Here is a 15,189-nt window from a genome sequence, read left to right as displayed (position 1 = left end):
TTCTCCCTTCTCCTCCTACGCCTATTGTCTAGAAGAGGAAATGAGAGGTGAAATAGTCCCAAAGGCAGACAGAAGCAGAATGGAGAATCAAGATGGTTAACTCCAAAATAGTTACGAATGGTCTACATTGTCTTTGTGTAGAAAGGAGTAGTGAGGCCCCCCGGGTGGCACTGTTGAATTTGGCAAGAGCTGGTCTCAAATAAATTGGGGGAAGGAAGACCAGCAGCTTCTCCAAGAACCTCATTTTTACAGCAGCCAGACCTTCCTTTTAATTACAGCTATTATTTAAAGCATGCTTGTTTTCTGGTATTTGTGCAGAACGAGTATTTCTAGGCTGTCATGCAGGTTACTCCACACTCAGGGAGTAAATTATTATAGATACAGAATTATAGCTCAATTAGACTTGTGCTCCCACTGTAGAGAGATTTTGTTTCAAATGCCATCTAGTGAAAAGAAGTCATCCATGACTGCCTGATCACCAGATCCAGTGACTTTCTACATTTGACCTCTCTCCATTATGGACCTACCCTTAACAATTTATCTTCTGTGGCTTTTGGCAAAGAGGCCCCCTTCTGCCCTGCCTCTGACTGTCCCTCCTTTCTTCATGGTTGGCTCCTTCCTCTTTTCATCGTCTGTGGTTGACTCTTTTACCCTCTTCTTATTTTCAGCAATGACAGCAACAGTAATAAATGGAAAGCACTACATGAGCCCAGTGGGTATTTGCTGTGTGCTAGGCATTATGCTAAATACTGTGCCTACATCTTCCTTAATTCTTACACAACTGTCTGTGATGAACACTCTCATCATTACCATTTGTGGAGGCAAAAGTTTTGAGCTTCAGAGAGGCAAAGTCACTTGCCCAAGATTTCACAGCTCAGAAAATTCCAGACTGCAAGGCTAGGGCTGCCAACAGTTGCTCTCTGCAGGCCAGCTTCTCTCTTTCCGGCTTCCTTGTCTGCCCACAGCTCTCCCTCCTCCTTGGCTGTGCACAGCCTCTATCTGGATGCCGGGTTAAACCTCAACCCACTCTATGCCCATGTTTCCCCTGGGGTCTTGATTTCCCAGTCACCCAGGTACCTCCTGAGCCCCTGAGATCTTAGTACCTTCTTTCTCTTCCAGGGCAGCCCTTCTTGAAAATCATATGAATTGCTTTTTAAGTGTTTTCCTCAAACATTGCAAACAAATTAATGGTGAGTCCCTCCTGCCCTTTTAAAGTGAGGAGGGCTGCTTTTTGAACTTTGGGCTGCTAATACTTTATTGAGATGAATACTTTATTTTCTCAGTTGCTTGCACATATTTGAGGATAGCAGTGTAAAAATGGGGTTAGAAAGAAAGTTTGACAACCCTTCCTGTCTTTAATATTTTTAGCATTTATGGAGGACCTGTTGTGGACTACAATGAGTGACTGCCAGTTGTTAATGGGACTCACTGTGTAGCACTCCAGCCCCATCCTTTTTATATAGATGGTGATTACCTCCAAATGGCTTCATCTACTGATTAAACTTTAGAACTCCAATAGGATCTTGGAGGGCAAGTGTGTATGTGTGCACATTACTCAGTGGCATGCTTCTGAATTGTCTTTTTAGCTTGTTAAAAATAAAGGTTCAGTTTGGTGCAGTAGCTAACACCTGTAATCCCAGATACTTGGGAGACTGAGATGGGAGGATCCTTTGAGGCCAGGAGTTCAAGACCAGCTTTTAAGACCAGCCTGGGCATCATAGCAAGAACCCTGCCTCTTTAAAAAAAACAAGGTGGGGGGATTCTTGGGCCTCATCCTGTAGCACAGCTTTAGTAAGCTGGGTTGACAGAGTCCTGGTGTCAGTATATTTGGAAACAATAAGTCTGATGAACATCCCCCTCGTTAAGAATCCCTGAGACCAACTTTCATTTTACAGATGAAAAAACTGAGACCAGTAGGGGTAAAATGCCATAGTCATGATCATGCCACTAGTAGGTGGCAGAGTGCCATCTACAATTCATTTGTCTTCTGAGCTTGACTGGGGCTCCTCTTACCACTTCCTCCCCATTTGAGAACTTGATGATTTATTTATTTATTTTTTTTCTTGAGACAGAGTCTCGCTGTGTTGCCAGGCTGGAGTGCAGTGGTGTGATCTCGGCTCGCTGCACCCTCCGCGTCCTGGGTCCAAGCGATTCTCCTGCCTCAGCCTCCCGTGTAGCTGGGACTATAAGCGCTCACCACCACGCCCAGCTAATTTTTGAATTTCTAGTAGAGACAGGGTTTTGCCATGTTGGCCAGAATGGTCTCGATCTGTTGACCTCGTGATCTGCCCGTTTCAGCCTCCCAAAGTGCTGGGATTACAGGTGTAAGCCACCACGCCTGGCCATGAGAACTTGATTATTTATTAACCTAGCCCTACCTTGGATTCTGAGCCCACCCTGTCAAGCATTATGTTAGCTCTGGGGGCATTACTGTACTTACACTCACAGGAGCTCAGGGTGGGGGTTTTATATATGTATATTCTGCTCTTGATTTTTACATGAGAACTCAGGCCATTGGCTACACTGTCCCTCTTGTTGATACAGTGAGGTCTTGTGTTGTGAAGCTGAAGGAGGCAAACTGCTGGGGGGGTACCATGGATACTTCGATTTACCTACCAAATAGATACTGAGCTGCCAGCCTTGAGCATCTTCTGGCCTTCATGGAGCTGGTAGCCTGATGCACCTTTGGAGTCTCAGTCAGTGAGGTTGGGAGGACAGAGAAGGAGAGGCAGAGAGTGTCTGAAGCAGGAAAGGCCTCGGGGGCTTTGTGGAGAAGGTGGGGCTCTTAATCTGAGTCCTGAAAGACAGGCAGGACTTTAGGAGGCAAAAGGGAATCTTGGAGAATAGAACAGTAAGGGTAAAGGCTGAATATTTAATGGTACCTTGCATTTGGGATAAGAGGAGGCAGCACAGATGAATGGAGGAACCCTGGAAAACCATAGCATGTTAGCTGGGAACAAGTGCAAGTTCTGTGGTCACTTGGAAGATTAGCCAGTTCTATCAGTACCAGTTTTAGGAGCTTGGACAAGTTGTGTAACTTCTCAGAGTCTCAGTTCCCTCATCTGTTCAAAAATACATTTTTAAGTGGTTCTTCTAAAAGAATTGTGCAAGTTAGACTTAGCAGTCAGGATTTCAAATACTGAGTCTTTATGTAATGTCGGCTTATTTATTTGTAATTTTTTTGTGCTTTCCCCACTAGTTGCTTTTGATGCTCCAGAGTCCTTTCATGTCTTCATGAGTGTGCACTCGTGGTTCTCTCCACCTGGAAACGCTCCCCTCTAGCCTCTCACATCTATTTCCACTCTTCCAGTAGTTCCATTAGAACTGCCTCTGTCTGCAGCTTCTCAGATGACCTCAGGCACAGTTCGCTTCTGGCTGTTATTTTTTTTCTTCCTTCTCTTACAGCCCTTAGATTATATTCTCCTTATCAGTTTGTTCTTAAGGCTCCTGCACTAGCCTTGAGCTCCCAAAGGGCAAGGGCCTGACTCATCTTCACCAGGCACAAAGTCAGCTCCTCAGCTACCCTTAGTTGAATGCAACTGCCCCTTGCTGTGTCTCGCGACTTCAGCCACCTTGCATGCTACACTCAAATCTCCCATGGACGTGGTTATGGGAAAGGAGCCACAGAAAGCAGTAGCTTAATGTGTCCTTCACAGAACAGAACCCTGGGCTTTTGGATTAGGTTTAGATCCATGCATAGGAAGTCTCTAGTGTAAAGAGTTCCTGGCAGGAGAATATGGTAGTCTAAATGTTGCACAGGAAAAGCCCTGGGATATCTGATTTTTGCATGGTGCTAAGAGTTTCATTTTCATACGCTTAACTTGACAGAGCATTTATCTGTCTTCTTTACAGCCTGGTTGATGATCGTTGTGTTGTACAGCCAGAAACCGGGGACCTTAACAATCCACCTAAGAAATTCAGAGGTAAGGTGGTAGCTTTCCTGGAGTGGTCACCTTGACTCACTTGAAAATTCATGAAGTGTGTTGTTGGGGTGTGTGTGTGTGTGTGTGTGTGTGTGTGTGTGTTGTGTGTGTTTATAAGCAAGATAGGCTTATTTACTTACGTTTTTTTTCAGAGTATGATTTCAGTTCTCAGCTTTACAACTTCTTGAAAAATACATACATAAATTTAGTATCAAGATTGTGATGTCTTTCACTGGGTCCTTAATTTGTCTATTGAATATGTATTGACAAGTGCTAATTTGGTTTAAAGTCTTACATTTGTATGGATATTTCTTCAAACAAATAGGATTTATGGATCCAGTCACAGGGAATATTCATTATTTTAGCGGATCTCACTGTCCCTTTGGGGATGCTGATATTCTTAGATACCTTCTTTAAGGAGGTGTGTAATGATACCTCACTGAACGTCTCACTAGAATGAAATGTTCTTAATTATTGCGCTTGTTTTTTGAGTTAAAAGACGTAGGCAGGCTGGGCGCAGTGGCTCATGCCTGTAATCCCAGCATTACAGGGGGGATTGGGATGGGCAGATTGCTTGAGACTGGGAATTCGAGACCAGCCTGGGCAACATGGTGAAACCCTGTCTCTACTAAAAATACAGAAATTAGCTGGGCGTGGTAGCATGCACCCGTAGTTCCAGCTACTCAGGAGGCTGAGGTTGGGAGGATCACCTGAGCCTGGGAGTTCCAGGCTGCGGTGAACTGAGATCTCACCACTGTACTCCAGCCTGGGCGACAGAGTGATACCCTGTCTCAAACACAAAAACAAAGAAAAGGCATAGGCAGGGCAGTTTTTCTACCCAAATTAGTTTTTTCTTTAGGCCTCCTGAATTTGGTATCTTTCTCCAAAGGTAACTGAGTTTACTGTAGGAGGTCTTTGAAGTACACTTGGTGTCTTAGATGATAAACATTGGTTTTTCTTTTCTGTTCTTGTGGTTGGTGGTCCTCAGCTCTAGCCCACATATTAGGATTATCTGAGGGAACTTTTAAATTAAATAGATGCTTGGGGCTCCACTGTAGAGCTTAGGACTTAGGGATCCACTGGAGAGCCCTAAGCATCTATTTAATAATTAAATTATTTATCAGTTAAGCTCAACTCTGGAATTAGGGCTGATTCTTTATAGCCAGGGTGGAAAACCACTGGGTTAGGTATTTGACTGATGGCCTCAGTCCCAAAGGGGCTCAAATCTTGCCATTTGCAGATTATATAATTCGAGTTCTAAGTTCTTACTGTTTAGTGGTTTAGAAACTGTTTGACTTTTTTGGATAAAAGCTAAATACATTAGAATAAAATAGAACGCAGACGTTCAGATGGAGAAAAGCCATTTGGAAGACATTTGGTGTTGAGTTGCATCCAGTTGGCGTGAGGCTATCAGGAGAATGTTTTCACCTGAGGATGGGTGGGGGTTGGGGGAGACTGTTAAAAAAAACAGAAAGAAAAAGAGTTGTTGATATAAGCTGTAAGAGGAACCCAAGGCGGCTATTGCCTCCACCGCCTTTTTCTTCTCGATGCTTCTTTCATGTTTTCTTGCAAGACAAGACAAAATCTTGAGTGCTGCAGAAATGAAAGATTTCGTCCAATGATCATAATTCAGTCACTCATAGAATTACTTCCCCACCGTGAATATTGAAAGGGACAAGATCAATTGACTGTGCCAGGCCCTGTGCTAAGCACTCTGCCTGCATTAGCTCAGGGAGCCATCCCTCCTCCCTAGGAAGAGATTGATACACTCGGAACTTAAGAACCTTGTCTGAGGTCACATGGCTGGTGACAGATGGAGTGGGAGCCATGGTTCTCAACTTTAGCTGCACAGGGAAATCACCTGGAGAACTCTCAGAAACACTGATATCTGAATCCAGATCAGGGATTTTGAGTTAACTGGACATTGGGATTTTTGAAAGCTTCTCAGGTATTTCTCTTGTGCCACCAAGATGAAGAACCATGGCTAATGAAATGTAGGCTAATAAAACCTGGACTTTGTTATTCAAGGAAGAGCTGGTCTAGATTTGGCTTTTGCAGCTGGAACCAAGGGGAGGGATATGCATCAGGAAGGCATTGCTTGGGTCCAGTGTGACCTCTTATCTTGTTCTATAAACAGGCCTGGGGAGCTGGGAGATGAACCTGGGAGAGATTCTAATGTACTGTATGAAGTTAACTAATGACTATTTGTCTTTTACAAATATATGCACGTAATTTGAAATTTTATTTTTTAAATTAACATATATTTAAAACACATGATGTTTTAAAATATGTATATATAGTGGAATGGTGAAATTGAGTTAATTCACATATATGTTACCTCACATGCTTATTATTTTTGGTGAGAACATTTAAAAACTACTCTTAGTGAGTTTCAAGTATACTGTATATTGTTATTTGCTGTAGTCGCTATGTTGTACAATAGATCTCTGGAACTTATTTCTCCTAACTGAAATTTGTATCCCTTGGCCAACATCTCAATCCTCCACCCCAGTCCCTGGTGACCACCATTCTACTCTCTGTTTCTAGGAGTTCAATCTTTGTAGATTCCACATATAAGCAAGATCATGTGGTACTTGTCTTTCTGTGCCTGGCTTATTTCACTTAGCGTAATGTCCTCCAGGTTCATCCGTGTTGTCACAAATGAACCAGGGGCTGTTTGAATACAGGGTTAGAATGTTAAAAATAAATAGGACTATAGCAGTGGAAGTCGGAGGAGATACGTTTTTGTGGCATGACTGTAAAGGTGCCTGGTGCTTGGATGTGTATGTGGTGGCTGATTTGAAGCGACTGTTTTGAGATAACAGTAATAGTCTGACAGAAGCTATTTGGAAGGAAGCAAATTCCTTTTACAGCCTGGCCTGGTTCTACAGGTGGTCACATGACAGTGACTTGATTTGTTGACTGCCTTTCTCCCTAAATTAAAAATAAAGGTTTCTGGGTTGTGAGCTGCTTTGTCCTTGTGGGAAAATCTGGTTCAAAACAAGCTCTGCTGCAGGCTTTGGGAATGTAGGTCAGGACTTCCTTAATTCCACGTGCTAAACCAGAGGCCCCCTGCACCCAGGTGAGGGGCCCAGGCAGCTCTGCCTTTGCAGGCTGCCTCAGTGCTGGAACGATCTGCTCCTTCACCATGGAACTTGGGCAGTGAGGTTTAAAAAAATTTTCCAATGCATTCCTTCAACTGCGGTGCAGCATTCTTTGACATTTTTTTTTCTAAAATGAAGAAAAAGATCTCTCTTTTGGAAGCAATTGCTGCCTTTCCAAATATAAGTGTATTTTGGAGCTGAAGTCATTTTGATGTTTAGAAATTGTGCATAGGGCAGTTGGGCAATTTGGAGGCATTTTTAGTCCATTTCCTCACGGACCCGTTGCACTCTAGAGTTTAACAAACACATATGGAAAAGCGAGATGCTGGCAAGCAGCCGAATGGGATGATGGAGTCTTTATCTGAGCAATCAGCAGAGCTGCATGTAGTCATTTGGGTTTGTTCTTGCTTCCATTGTTTCCTTGCCAAGTTATTTCCTATATTGAGAACCATCATAACCTGTTCTTAAGTAAATGGAAATCCAAGGCCTGTTTATGCAGTATTCCCCATGGCTTCTGACTTTGCGTCTTTAATTTTGTGAGCTCCTGAGATCTGCAGCCCTAATGGTTAATAAAAGAGGCTGTTGGATCAGGCTTCCTGGTTCGTATCCAAGTTCCATGAATTCTTTGCTGTGTGACCCTGAACAGATTACTTCACCTTTGCAAACCTTGATTTTCTTACCTGTAAAATGGGAGAGGATAATAGGCTCTATCTCATAAGGTCATTGGGAAGATTAATTGTGTGTTAAGAATTTAGTACTGGGGGAGCCTGACCCTTAGTTAAGAGTTTGGTAAGACTTACGCTTTTCTTTGTGTTCCCAGTACTTAGTACAGAGCCTGGTACTTGTAAATCTCATATTTAATTATATGAGAATAATTATATATTGCTATTCTTTTTGTCTTCAAATTGTTTGTGGGTGGGGACATGCACAGGAACCCCTGGGCTTGGATTTGAACCCCATTGCGCCTGTGTACAAGCTAAGTAACCTTGATAGATTACATAATATTTCTCAGCTTGTTTCCTCACCTGTGAAATAGGGTCAAATAATTCCATCCTTATAAAAATAATATGCATAAAGAGCCGAATAGAGTGCTTAGTACACAGTAGTTGTTCAGTGAGTGGTTGCTGTTAATTTGCGCAGTAGATGTAAAAGAGTTCAACATCGAACACACTTGCTTTTTTTTCTCTAATGGCTGAAAGTACATTTCCAAAGTGAATTGCTTTTTTGTTTGTGTGTGATTTCCTTGAATATATCTCTTGCCTCTCACTTTCTCTGTAGAAAGAAAAGGTTGGCTGCACGTGTGTTTCACATAAGCCACATCTTTTTCATCTGAATGAATTTTGGACAATATCATTGTCCTCGTAAGTGATGAGAAGAGCTGAGACTTAGAATAATGCAGCAATTTTAGTTCTTGATTAATGTGGTACCATTTTAAAGCCCCAATGTCCATGGAGGGTAAGGCAGAACCTCTTCTACTCCCTGATTTGTGTTGTCTTTGCCCATAATCTTGAAAGAACAGAGAAGGCAAACATCAGATTGAAACAGGGAATAGAAACTTGGTGGTTAGTGAATTCCTTTCTCTGTATTATCTTTTCCTCTTCCCACTTTTACCAGTCCCTCCCCCTGCTCCCTCGTGCTAAATGTAAAGGCATCTTCTACAAAGAAAAGGTGGAAACTAACAACCAGTCTTCATTTTGCTCCCAGAATCTCTGCTCTTTTTAAATGTAAATCACCTCCAGGGTTGTTGGGAACTGCACCTTTGGGCAATTAGATAGGCTTTAGTGTTGATCATGCCATTATTGCATAAGATTGGGGCAGTAGTCAGGCTCTTGCTTTCAAAACCTGATCTTCTCTGTTCATATCAAGAGGCCAGTCATGGCTCCACATTCTTGACGTTGGACAGATGTTACCATATCAATAATATCAAAGTGTGCGGCTTTTAACCTTACAGGGAGCCCCTTAGTTTCAGAATAAAAGCTGTTGGAAGGGGAACTTACAGTTCAAAATGAGGAGAAGTTGGGGCAGGAAAAAATGATATATAATATATATAAACAGTTGCAGTGAAGACAACAAATTACATCAATATGTGGTGAAAATCTTTAAGGAACTTGTTTAATATAATTTGTTGTCTTCACTGCAACTGTTTATATATAAGTAGAAGCAAAGCAGGTGAAATTTCTTCCTACCTAGTATAAAACCTGGCCTACTGGGGAAAAGTAGATGAGGATGCTTCTCATGTCCTAATCTTTCGCTGTGCAGCACCCCCTGAGACCAGAGCACATCTATTTGGTACCTGATGCCATTTGAGATGACAAGAGTTACGAGCTGGCCCAGTGCCATGTGACTTACGAGTGTCATAGCCAGAGCCCTCTTTCAAAGGCTGGGCCCAGTGCTTTTCTTCCTTTGTAGTTTTATAGAGACAAGGTCTCACTCTGTTGTCCAGGCTGGAGTGCAATTGTGTGGTCATGGCTCACTCACTTTGACCTCCTGGGTTCAAACAATCCTCCTTCCTCAGTCTCCCGAATAGCTGGAATTACAGACATACCCTTCATGCCTGAGTTCTTTTCAAATTTTCGTAGAGATGGGGGTCTTGCTATGATGCTCAGGCTGGTCTTGAACTCATGGCCCCAAGCCATCCACCACCTTGGCCTCTTAAATTGCTGGGATTACATAATATTTCTCAGCTTGTTTCCTCACCTGTGAAATAGGGTCAAACAATTCCATCCTTATAAAAATAATATGCATAAAGAGCCAAATAGAGTGCTTAGCACACAGTAGTTGTGTACTAAGTAGTTGTGTACTGGTGTGAGCCACTGTATCCTGCCACACTTAATACACTTTTAGCCATTGCCCCGACCAGCTGTGGGATGCGCAGTATGTTACTTACAGTAGAATGAGTCCTGTTTGTAGTACAAATGAGGGTCTGGCCTGGGGCAGTATAATCCAGTTTCTGGGCATTTCCAGAGTAAAATGTTGGTGGAAGACCCCAGGTTCCTCAACATATGCCCGGCTAGAAATAATGACAGGTGAGTATTGTGCGGTCACCATGATACTGGCATGGAGAAGAGTATGTTGCTTGGCTATAACGAGCCACTCTTGGACTTAAAGCATGGCCATGAACTTGAGGATCAGACTCGTGGCATTTTTATTTTTATTGGAGCCTTCTTTCCCCAGTCCCAGAGTGCTGGCACTATGTTAGCCCCTTCTAGTAGGGGGCTGGTGGATTTAGTAGGATTATTTTATTGAGAGAGAGAAGGGTTTCACATCTCATTCAAGCTCTTTGTAATTGACTTTGAAACCTCCCAGCGGCTTAGGAAGGGTCCTCAAATAAGAATGGCATTTTTCATGATTGAGCGATAAGAAACACTTGAGTGTCAGTAGTCTGCTTCTCTGATCTTGGTCTTGCCTGCAATTTAGGTTAAATGTAGGGGAAAGAGCAACCTCTGGATGCCAGAGCTAGCATCCAGCCCAGAATCTGCCATGAACAGCTCCAATATCTTAGAGAAGTCATTTCATCTCTCTCAACTTCAGTTTCCCTACCTGTTAAATGGGGTTTTTCCAAGATTTCATGCAGCTTGAAACTTTGCTATTAGTGGCGGAAACAGGCAGGTTAATGTTAGAAGCCTTGTGCTGTCCAGTAGTAGGTTCTTATTTCTTTGGGATTACAGGTCTCTTTGTCAAGATAGTTGAGTGCCAGTAATAGCCAGGCCTTAACCTTACCCTTAGGCCAGATGAGGACACAGGCAGGGTCTTGGGTCACAAAGTTCATCTGGGGTGGCTGTAACAAACTCACCGGCTTAGCTTTCTTTCAGACCACTCTCCTTTGCTGCACATTGTTTTAGTTGTTGCTAAGCAACAGTATTCTTTCATTTTTTTCTTTTGGCAAGGCATCGAAGGAATGAATCCATATCTTAGTTTTAAATACCCTCCTGCAAAGGGGAGGGCCTAACTTAAATTTTGTTTGTGCTTTTGATTCTAATCCATGACAGGCCTTTCGCAGTAGGGGTTCAGGACTTACTTTCTGCCTGTCTTGTTAAATAAGTCAGAAAAATCAGTCTATTTAAGGTGCTTGTCAAGTATATGCCTCAAGGCATATTGAAGGTTTCAAGAGTATGTGCAGCTGCCTTGTAGAAGAGTCTCCTGCAACTTGTTCTCTATTCACAAAATCAATTCAAATGTAATAAAAAGATTAATAGTTTTTTATAATCTTCATTTCAGATTTACTAGTTTATCTCAATCTTGGACCAACAGACTTCATTTAAAGGGAACAAAACTGTAATTTAAGTCAATTCCCTGGGCAACATAGAATGCTCACTGTGTGTTACACAATCACTGGGGATGGTGCCTGCTGCCTGATTATGCTGGAGTCCCACACACTGCAGCGTATCCCTCACTGGATTTCTGCCTACTTGCTTCAGGCTGTGAGATGCATGTCTGAAGGCTCTTGGTACCCTGAAAATGAGCATAAGGGAATTTGTGTTTACTTTGATGCCCTGGATCTGTTCTTTTTTGCATACCTGAGTCACCCTGGAAAGTAGACCTCAGACCCCTCTTTTATAGTCATTTACCCTTATAATTTAGTTGCTAATGGAGAACCATTTTCAGCTCTATGTGCATAAAATGCTTCTAGTGCAATAAATAAGTCTACCTTGTCCTCTAATTGAATCACAGTATTGCTTTTGGGACCTCCTCCATTGAGGGTGAAATTGATTTGGAAATCTCAGCAAGCGTAATGGGGTCATATTGTCATATTGTTATATGGTTCTCCTGAAAGCAGTATACTGTGGTTGATTAAGGACTTTTTCTTTTGGCAAAGGGTTTTATAATCCTGTCTTCGGAGCATTGATGAAGATGTGTGGTGAATCACTTGAGCTTATGATAACTCTTTTCCTTTCTTGTTTGACAAGTGAGAACATTAGAGAGATTTAGAAAGTCTCCTGGGGTCAAAGAGCAATCCTGTGCCAAAACTGAGATTGGGATACAACCCCAGTTTCTACTCACACTGTCTTTTAGGCTACTGTGTTTGAGCCATAAATTAAAAAATTTTTTTGACTCCATCACCCTGTGTAATTAATGATAACCTAATTTTTATAAATGCAAATAATAGTGAATACCTTTGTCTAGTGCTAACAGATATTAGTGAATATAATCTATTTAATATACTTTACATACACTCATTTATTTAATCCTCATAACAACCCCATAAGTAAGGCAGGTACTTTTGTACAGATGAGGAAACTGACATATAAGATGTTTAGTGTCAGGTCCAAGATCACGTAGCTAGAAGTAGCAGAGCTGCGATTTGAACCCAGTCAATCTAATAACCAGAAATCCTCCTCTTAACATCTACCCTAAACTGCCTTTAGAAGTGGACTGGCCTTGAAATATTCTTAGACAAAAATTACCCGATTTCTTAACTTCCTCCTCTGCAACCCCAAAATATGTCATTGTGAGCTGCATTGGCACAGGAGCAAATGTCTATAGACAAGAGGGGCATGCTAACTGCCTACTTAACAATCTTGAGTATAATGTTTATCACAGTCTGATAAATACACAGCTACTGTTTTCTCCTTGCCAGATTTTGGAGCACTCAAAGGGACCAAATCTTGCCCTGCACTCCTGGCCCAGCATCTGGCATAATGTTGGTCCTTCTTTAAATACTGATTGACAAGGAATTGGTGTTTTTTTCTGATATGATTTTGACTGCTCCCAGTTCTAACAGTGTTTTCGCTGACATTTTAAGTTGAATGGCCGCTGATCTTTTTACACTGATTCCTTAATGCTGCCCTGTCATCTTGCTCCAAACTACCTGAGCCTGTTACTCTTGAAAAGCTTTCCTGTAGGCTGGGCATGGTGGCTCATGCCTGCAATGCCAACACTTTGAGAGGCCAAGGCAGAAGGATGGCTTGAACCTAGGAGTTCGAGACCTGCCTGGGCAACAAAGTGAGATTCTGTCTCTACAAAAAATGAAATTAGCCAAGCGTGGTGGTGGTCATGTGTGGTCCCTGCTACACAGGAGGCTGAGGCAGGAGGGTTGCTTGAGCCCAGTAGGTTGAGGCTGCAGTGAGCCATGTTTGCACCACTGTACTCCAGCCTGGGCAACAGAGTAAGACCCTGTTTCAAACAACAACAACAACAACAACCCCTAAAACTTTCTCGTAGTTGACTTGTCTTCTCCCTGGAAAGTGGATCTTATTGGTCTCATTCTCTGAGACTCCTTGACTCTTAATGTTTGATCTTTTTCTCTCTTTCATGCCTATAGTTTTGAGATTCCTTGGCTGCATTCACTACATGAGCATGAAAAACAAATAATTGTTAAGTACCTTCCTCCTTTGTGCTTGGCTTTCTGACAGGGTCATGCATGCTTTTGTTCTTGACCATTGGAGCACACTGTGACATGGGTACTGTTATTGTCCCCATTTTACGGTTGGGCACCCTGAACCCACAGAGGGTTTGGAATCAAGGTGGACCTGGGATTTGAACCCATGTCTGGAGGATCGCAGAGTGTCTGCCACTTAAATGAAATCATAGAGTCGTGCTGCTCAGAAAACACTTGAGGCTTCTGATGTCCTAGGTTCCACTTTTAAAAGGCATATTGCTTGGTGGGAATAAAGCTAATGTAGGGGTAACTTGGCGGCCAGGGCTCCATTCGATATTGAATGATGACATTTTAGATTAGCTCCAGCAACAGTATTTCTCACCAAAGTTGCTGCACAGACTCCTCACCTGTTTCTGTAATTCCACCTTTGCCTCCTTTGTGTCTGAGTGTGGACACCTCCTCCAGTCCACCAGTCCACCATTTACTGCGGGTAGGGGAATCAGCACAGATCTGAAGATGTCACTCAGCTGCTTGGAACCTCTTGGGGTTCCCCAGTTGTGCAGGATAAAGACACATTTTCAGGGTTCCCAGCAGTCTGCATGAGTCACCACTGCTTACCTCTCAGCCTCATCTGCAGTAACCCCTCCAGGTTCTGTGCTCCAGCCAGACGGATTGACTTCCTTCTGGCAGTCAGCATACTTGCTCTATACTCTGTCCTTTTTCTTCCGTCTGAAATATCTCCCTATCTCTGTTGTTCCTTCCTGGACCCCCGAATCTTTCTAATGCCCACTCACCCTTCATATCTCAGGCATCTCCTCTGGGGCACTTTTACTGAACCTTCGTGTGCAGACAAGCAGCTGCTCCTTTTGCACAGACTCTGACGCCAGACCCTGTGGGTTTGACTCTCAGCCCTGCTTTTTACTGGTCATGTCATCTCAGATGTATTACTTAACCTCGCAGTGCCTCCATTTCCTCATCTGGAAAAATGGAGAAATTATTATATGTGCCTCATGGGGTTTTTATGAGGATTAAATGAGTTAATCTGTGTAAAGCACTTAATGGACTTAATGGACTACCTGGCCCATATTAAATACCATAACACTGCTAATTTTTGGTTTTGACTTTTAACTTGCTGGTTTTGACTTAGCTCTTCCCCCCTACTGCATTAACTGTGAGGACAGAAACCATGCCTGTCTCCTTAAGGCTTTGCACAGGTTCTAGACTATATTAGACACTAAAATGTTTGTGGAATGAATGAGAAGAGACCTCTAAGGCATTGCTTCTGAGACCTGACTGTGTACAGGAACCACCTGGAATCTTGTTAAAATGTAGATTCTAATTAGGTAGGTCTGGAGTGAGACCTGAGATTCTGCATTTCTTTTTTATTTATGTTTATTTTTATTTTTTGAGATAGGGTCTTGCTCTGTAGCTCAGGCTGGAGAGCAGTGGTGTAATCAAGGCCCACTGCAGACTTGACTTCCCAGGCTTAAGTGATCTTCTCCCCTCAGCCTCCTAATCCTGAGTAGCTGGGATTACAGGCGTGTGTCGCCACGTCCAGCTAATTTTTGTATTTTTTTGTAGAGACGGGGTTTCGCCATGTTACCAAGGCTGGTCTCAAACTCCTGGGCTCAACTGATCCTCCTGCTTTGTCCTCCAAAAGTGTCGGGATTACAGGCGTGAGCCACGGCACCCTGCCGAGATTCTACATTTCTAACAAGTTGTCATGCTCCTGCAAGGCTCTCACGAGCCACTGACTGTTGTCTTCCTTTATTTTAGGGCTGTGGTATAGAAGACAGATGTTCTGAGCCCAGAGCAATAGAGAATGAGGGCTAGTGGATCAAAG

The 15,189-nt window shown here is 42.8% G+C and overlaps 1 protein-coding gene across 1 annotated transcript in view; it reads left to right on the top strand.

Annotated features, from left to right (window-relative positions):
* ITPR1 (inositol 1,4,5-trisphosphate receptor, type 1) overlaps positions 1-15,189 on the top strand; it is a 354,179-nt gene that overhangs the window by 24,203 nt on the left and 314,787 nt on the right. The window contains exon 4 of the mRNA XM_011965454.1: positions 3,853-3,923. Within this exon, the coding sequence (XP_011820844.1) occupies positions 3,853-3,923 (71 nt within the window). The remainder of the gene's footprint in view (positions 1-3,852; positions 3,924-15,189) is intronic.

The sequence above is a fragment of the Mandrillus leucophaeus genome, unplaced genomic scaffold (genome assembly GCF_000951045.1).
Source record: "Mandrillus leucophaeus isolate KB7577 unplaced genomic scaffold, Mleu.le_1.0 Scaffold727, whole genome shotgun sequence".
NCBI classification, from domain to species: domain Eukaryota; kingdom Metazoa; phylum Chordata; class Mammalia; order Primates; family Cercopithecidae; genus Mandrillus; species Mandrillus leucophaeus.
The sequence above is the reverse complement of the archived record's forward strand: the minus strand, read 5'-3'. Positions and strand labels throughout refer to the sequence as shown.